At 61.8% G+C, this 6,945-nt stretch overlaps 1 protein-coding gene across 1 annotated transcript; it reads left to right on the top strand.

The window, feature by feature from the left end:
* Positions 1-1,323: 1,323 nt before the first annotated feature.
* On the top strand, positions 1,324-6,502 carry MNEG_1260 (ubiquitin-activating enzyme E1; the record flags this gene model as incomplete). The annotated part of the gene is made up of 12 exons (XM_014050248.1): positions 1,324-1,546; positions 1,663-1,880; positions 2,251-2,413; positions 3,093-3,184; positions 3,448-3,531; positions 3,774-3,887; positions 4,282-4,380; positions 4,984-5,134; positions 5,332-5,509; positions 5,680-5,813; positions 6,103-6,193; positions 6,421-6,502. 12 exons carry the CDS (start codon positions 1,324-1,326, stop codon positions 6,500-6,502), a joined length of 1,629 nt encoding a protein of 542 aa, XP_013905702.1.
* Positions 6,503-6,945: the final 443 nt, after the last annotated feature.

Raw genomic sequence — 6,945 nt, 5'->3', positions numbered from 1 at the left:
ATGCCGCATTTGCCTGGGCCTTCAGACGCTCCTTGAGCACCGTGGCGGCCTCCATCTGATGCGCGAGTTGCCAGCCCAGTTCGCGGGGATTCGAGCGACCGAGGCAAACTCGTATTGTTCAGATTAGAACAGAAACCAAGTTTTTTCTATTGTAATAGCCATGACAGGCGTGATGCAGTATAGTAGAATAGAAGTTTACCTCAATCACCATGGTGTCGTAGTCAGCCATCACCATCTCACAGGGGCGTGAAGTGACAAGTGTGCGGCAAAGCGAGTGGGGTATCCCTGCCCGTACCCATTCCACCGGACAGGCGTTATGCAGTAAATTGCATCTGCTGCTTGCACCGCAGTTGGCGGAGCCCCATTGTCAGCGACACCACACACCAGTGCTTTGAGATTTCCGAGGAGCGCAGCTACGAGGGCCCACAACCAGCGTGCACAACAGGTTCCATGCAGCTACAAACTTGAAGATTCAGCACACCAGCAGACATAACTGCCGTGTTATTCAGGTTGCACTTCATGCCAGCCTCAACTGGCCTTGCCTTGCAGAGCGGCACCATGCACAATGCCAGCACCATACTGCACCAGCCTGGCCTGCTCCATACAGTACATTCCACCAGAGAACACAAGAGTCTTATGATTGTTCCACCGCTCAGAAACACGCGCGGGCCCTGCTGGCCCATCACGCAGCTCATCCACTTGTGCGTGCCATGAACTCCAGGTGCTCCAGTGCTCGCAATCTGCATAAACCTTCAGGTGTTCAACCGGTTCAGGGACCTTACTTGTGTGCAAGCCGTGTGTGGGCCAAAGGCACATAGTCCGTGCTGACTTTGTGCCATCGGCCTCCTGCTGCGCATTTCCCACACCCGGCTGTTGGGCGGGCGCAATGCCCAGTGTGGTGCTGCAGGCGTCCCCAGCCCGATCCCCCTCAACGCCTTGCAGCCACCACTGCTACCGCGCTGCGAAGTGATTGCTTGAGTCAACATTATCCCATTCCTGACAGACAGCCTTCTCAGCTGTCCCGACCGGCATCCAACCGCTGTTACCTACCCTCAGTGACAAAGGGTGACATTTGCATGTGGGCACAAGCATGGCAGTGATATATAGGTATTGCGACCTTGGTCAAGCAACATGGGTGGCATCCCCAAGCTGGAGGCCAGCCGCTGCGCCTCTGCATGAATGCGTGTGCCGGCAGTGCATCATGTTTGCAGCAGCTTCAGAGCAGCGCGCGCTCGGCTCCCGTTGGAGCCGGCCTCTTGTCGGCCGCGCGATCAATTGCATGTTGAATTCACAAACTCTTGAGACGTTACAGGCGGCAGGGTCATGCAGGGGCCGGTGAAGAACACAGCAAAGCGGCCAAGTTCTGACGACGTCCCCGCCAGCGAGCGCAGCAAGAAGCAGAGGATGGCCGAAGCACCTGAAACCATGGACATTGATGAGAACCTTCACAGCAGGCAGTTGGCGGTCTATGGCCGCGAGGCGTTCCGCAAGTTCCAGACGGCCAGCGTGCTGGTGGCTGGCATGAACGCCCTCGGCGTCGAAGTCGGTGAGTATGGGCATTGGCGCGCTGATCGAGGCGGCCGTATGCGGCCACAGGGTGGCCTAGTAAGGCGGGAGGGATCTGAGATCGCGCGTGCGGGCCTCTCTTTTCCCTTTTCGCAGCCAAGAACGTGATCCTGGCCGGCGTGCGTGCCGTCACGATCCACGACACCAAGGCAGTGGAGACGCGCGACCTTGGCGCGCAGTTTTACCTGACACAGGACGACGTGGGCCAGAACCGGGCAGAGGCGTGCCGCGACAAGCTGCAGGAGCTCAACGGCGCTGTCGAGGTGGCCGCTAGCTCGCAGGAGCTGACTGCTGAATTCATTGGACAATTCCAGGTGGGATAGAAAAGCTTACAGACATGCGCGAGCAATGCCAGCGGTTGAGCAGGCGGTTGGGCGCTGCGCGTGCTGGCAGCCGTCGCGGCCCTGCACCGTGCCTTGAGAGGCAGCGCGATGAAGTGGGGTGCTTCTTCATCAACGCCGCTGGCCTGCAGGCATGCATTGTAGCAGCTAAGCTATTCCCGTCCGGCAGCTGCATGTGCAAACTCTGGCTGCACAAACAACAGCCGTAGGCCAATCAGCGTTTCCTATGCCCCAGCCTACCCTCCCTGTAACCGACCCACCACCATGCACGCCTGCGCGCATGTGCATGCACACATGCACACTGAGCCGCATACACCTCCTGGCCCCCGGTCCACCACCCAAGGTGGTGGTGCTCACGACGGCGAGCCTGGAGGAGTCCAAGCGCATCAACGAGGTGTGCCGCACCCACAGCCCGCCAATCGCCTTCATTCGTGCGGAGACGCGGGGCGTGTTTGCCAGTGTATTTACGGACTTTGGCCCGTCCTTCACGGTGTTTGATACGGACGGTGAGGCCTTTGGGACCTGGGTGGGCGCTCGTGTGGGTACTGGTGCGGGCATACGCAGCAACAGACGGAGCAGCAGCAGCAGCGGCGCTGGCTCCCGCAGCGATAGTTGCAGAAGCAGCGGCGGCAGCAGCAGTGGTGGTAGCAGCGGCGGCAGCAGCAGCGGCGGCAGCAGTAGCGGCGGCAGCAGCAGCGGCGGCGGCGGCAGCAGCAGCGGCGATGATGGCAGCTGCAGCGGCGGCAGCTTCGCTAGGGGCAACAGCACTGGCAGCCGCGCCAGCAGCTGCAGCAGCCGCGGTGCCATGGACCTGACAGGGTGATTTGCGGCTGGTTTGGAGCAGTGCATGATGGTGCAGCGGCTGTGTAGTAGCTAGTGCACCTCTTGGTGTCACGGTCGTTTGCAGAGCCTGTTGCAGCAGCGGCCGGCCCTCGGCGCATTTGCGGACATCTGGTGGCGTGACGCCCGGTGCTTGCATTGCAGCCCAGCACTTTTCAGCCGTGGCTACAATGTATTTAATGGGATAGCGCAGTGCAAAACCTGTTATGATGATGCAGCTCGTTGGATGACAGGGATGCCAAGCCCCTCTCGTTTGAGTCTGACTGCTGTTGCCCTACTCTTTGCAATAATACGTCTCCCCCCTCCTGACCACCCCCGCCTGCGCCCCTCCCTAAAACGTCTCAGGCGAGGAGCCCCACAGCGGTATCGTGGCCTCCGTGACCAGCGGCAACCCGGCCCTCGTCACCTGCATCGACGACGAGCGCCTGCAGTTCCAGGTGAGGGGGCCACCAGGTGGAGGGGGGGCGCGGATGTGAAGCGCTTGTTGTTCTCAGTGGGATCATGGGGACACTGTCTTCAGAAGAGCTGAGCTGATGTAAGACAGGATGGGCGAGCGAGGAGTGCATTCTCTCTCCCACGCCAGCCGTGCGTCACTGGGGCCGCAGCTGGTGTGCCTGACTCCCCTCAGCTGGTTGCGTTTGTGGGCCCGGCTGCTCAGTAGCCACAATGCTGCGACACACAATGTTGGTCCTCCCCAAAGGATGGTGACCTGGTCAAGTTCACCGAGGTGGTGGGCATGGAGGAGCTCAACACCCACAAGCCCATTCGCGTCAAAAACCCCAAGGTGGGCTTGTGATGCCTGGCGTGCATGGGACCGGGCGGGGGGGGGGGGGTATGAGTGCTCAGCTCATGAATCTGTTGAACGTCTGGAATGCTGGCAGGGGTGTAGTGTGATTTAGTTGGTGAAGCGATGAAGGAATTGGGCCTGCGCACCAGCCCTCAAGGTCGAGCACCCCCTCCTTGTGTGCTGTCCTGAGCCACGCGTTTCTCCCCCCCCCCCTGCCGGTCCCTCCCTGGATCTGGCAGGCCCACTCTTTCGAGCTGGATCTGGACACGACCGGCTTTGGAGAGTACAGCCGTGGCGGCATTGTGACGCAGTTCAAGGAGCACAAGACGCTCGCTTTCAAGAGCCTGGCAGAGGTGGGGGCCCTCGGGCAAGGAGGAACAAACTTGGGAGTGAGGGGGTGACTCGTGCACTGGGCTCTTGACGGCGAGGGGGGGGGGGGGGTGCGCGTTGCAGCACGCGGGTGGCGATGGCTACTCATGTGGCACAGAGGCCGTTGTTCGGTGCATGTGGTGCAGGGCTTGTGGTGTGTGGCCTGGCGCTTGTGGTGGTGCCTCGAGTCAGCTGCTTCTTCGTGCATGAGACGGGCTTCAGCGTCGCTGCTCAGCAGTCGGCAATGCACGTAGCTTCACGCTGCCTGCCAAAGAGTCAATGCCCGCCTGTCACTTGCCCCTTCACTGACATGTGTCCTTTCATGTCTAACACCCCCCCCCCCACACACACACACACACATGCGAAAATCATCCCCAGGCCATTGAGTCCCCCGGTGAGTTCCTGCTGTCAGACTTTTCCAAGATGGACCGCCCCCCGCTGCTGCACCTCGCATTCCAGGCCCTGGACGCCTTCCAGGTGGGGGGGCAAGGGTTTTCAAGGGGCAAGGGGGGTCAAGGGGGGTCAGCTCTGGAGGGGTGCTGGGGTGGACAGAGCATCCGGGTTGAGGCGGGGCACGGGGGAAATGCAGAGTTCTAGGGGCCGGTTGTGAGGGACGGGGAAGGGGCCCGGGGAGGTTTGTTTGTTTGTGTACAAGTGTGGTTTCTCGGGGCGTGGCGTCGTGAATTGATATCACTTGCGCTCAAGAAGCGAAATGAAGCATAAGCTACGGTGAACTGGGCCGTCTAGGACAGTCACAGGGGGGCCTGGCGGATCAGGGCTTGTAGGGGATGCTGCGCGGCGCTGACATCATTCATTGGCTGACCCTGCGCAATTCCTTGGCTTTGCATCGTGGCGCGGGTTTGTCATACCACGATGCAGAGCCCAAGTGGCTGACACATTCAGCCTGACTCGCGCTGCAAGCCCACTGCTTCTGGAGTCTGGGGCGTGGCCACAAACTGCAATTTACGCCCTTGGCAGGCTACCACACGCTCGTGACACACGCACCCCCAGCCTTCCACCCTGTGCACCAGCTTGCATCGTGACCTTCCGGCCCTTTCCTGCAACTCTGCACCCCTCCAGGCCGAGTCTGGCGCCCTGCCGCGCCCCGGCAACGCGGGTGACGCTGCCAGGCTGGTGGCCCTGGTGGAGGGCCTCAACGCGGCGGCCCCCCAGGAGGCGCGGCTGGAGCTGGATGACGCCGCCAGGGGCGTGCTGCGCAAGCTGGCCAGCGGTGAGCCTGGATGGGGCGCGGGGGTGGTGTCTCTGCGTCTAAATGTCTGTGTGTTTGTGGGGGGGGGGGTGTCGGGGGCAGGGCTGAGGGTGGCATGTGGCTGTGAAGGGCAAGGGGAGCCCTTGCCCTGGTCGACGTGCAGCCCTGAGTCCAACAACCGCCGCCACACCCACCTGTGCCCTGTGGCCGTCTCACAGGTGCGAGCGGGGAGCTCAACCCCATGGCGGCCATGTTTGGCGGCTTTGTGGGCCAGGAGGTGGTGAAGGCCGTGAGCGGGAAGTTCACGCCCCTGTTCCAGTGGTTCTTCTTTGACAGCGTCGAGTCTCTGCCGGAGGAGCTGCTGCCAGAGGCGGAGTACGAGGCACCCGGCAGCAGGTGGGAAGGGGGGGGGCCAGTGGGGTGTGCGGAGTGTCGTTTGACTTTTTATGGTGTGTGTGTGTGTGTGTGTGTGTGTTTGTGTGTGTTTGTGCGTGCCGTGCACCGCCCTTTCCCTGCCTCAACCCCATCCCCCCCCCACACACACACACTCACACACACCCCTCAAGGTACGAGGGCCAGGTGGCCGTGTTTGGCCGCGCCGTGCAGCAGCGGCTGGCCGGGCTCAAGGTGTTCCTGGTGGGCGCGGGCGCCCTGGGCTGCGAGTTCCTCAAGAATTTCGCGATGATGGGAGTGGCCACAGGTGGGCGGGCGGGTCAGGAAAAGCGAGAGTGTGGGCCGTCAACGTCCCCCGGGTTGTAGCCTTGCAGCAGTGTGGGGCGGGGCGGGGCGGGGGCAGCTCGGAGGGAAAGCGTGGGGTGGGCTGTGGCCTCAACAAGAGGGCACGTGCGGTTGTTATGATTTCTCGCCAGGCCCACAGCGCATGGGTTGGGACCACGGCAGCACCTGCATGTGTATGTCACACCCGCCGGCTCAGGCGTTCCCCTGTGGCCCGCTGCTTCCACGCGCCCCGCACCGTCGCCCCCCGCCAGAGGGTGGTGAGCTGACTGTGACGGACGACGACACCATTGAGAAGAGCAACCTCAGCCGCCAGTTCCTCTTCAGGAACTGGCACATAGGAAGGTGCGTGAGTGTGTGTCCGTGTGTGTCTCTGTTTGTTTGGGGGACAGGGTGGGGGGCAACCATGGGGGTGCACCACCACTACGTGTTGCTCGCTTTCGGGGGGATTGCAACTGCATCTGTGAGGCCAGCCGAATGTCCGAACACGGTGGGGATTTGTGTCACGCGGCAGCTCCCAGGCATGACCGCCCTTTGTCCCACCTCCCCGCAAATACCACCGCTGTGTGCAGCTCCAAGAGCACGGTGGCGGCAGAGGCAGCGCAGAAGCTCAACCCAGCCATTCGCATCAACGCGCTGCAGGTGGGTTGTTGAGGCGGTTCTCGAGTCTGTCGTGAAGGCGTTTTCTTATTGGGGGAGTGTTTGGGGGGGGGGGGTGAGGGCAGCGAGTTGAGGCCTCATGAGGCGCGCACATTATTGGCGGCGTGGGCGCTGCAGGCGCTATGGATCTCAATCTCGTTGCTCCACTAGCGCCTGCGGTGCTCAGCGTTTGCAGTTGGTGCCATCGCCGTGGCCTCCGATGTCGCTGCTCAACCCTTGCACGCTCGGCCACCCCTTTCACCTCAAGCCCAAGCACACTCCTGCATGCTTGTCCAGATACACACCCTCAACTGGGACCTTCATACACACTCCACACATGCCCCCCCCCATACACACATACACACGCGCGTGCGCACGCACGCGCGCACACACACACACACACACACACACACACACACACACACACACACATGCAACGTCTTGCACCACCCAAGATC

The sequence above is a fragment of the Monoraphidium neglectum genome (genome assembly GCF_000611645.1).
Source record: "Monoraphidium neglectum strain SAG 48.87 unplaced genomic scaffold scaffold00123, whole genome shotgun sequence".
NCBI lineage: Eukaryota > Viridiplantae > Chlorophyta > Chlorophyceae > Sphaeropleales > Selenastraceae > Monoraphidium > Monoraphidium neglectum.
Note: the sequence above shows the minus strand (reverse complement) of the source record. Positions and strands in the feature narration are given on the sequence as shown.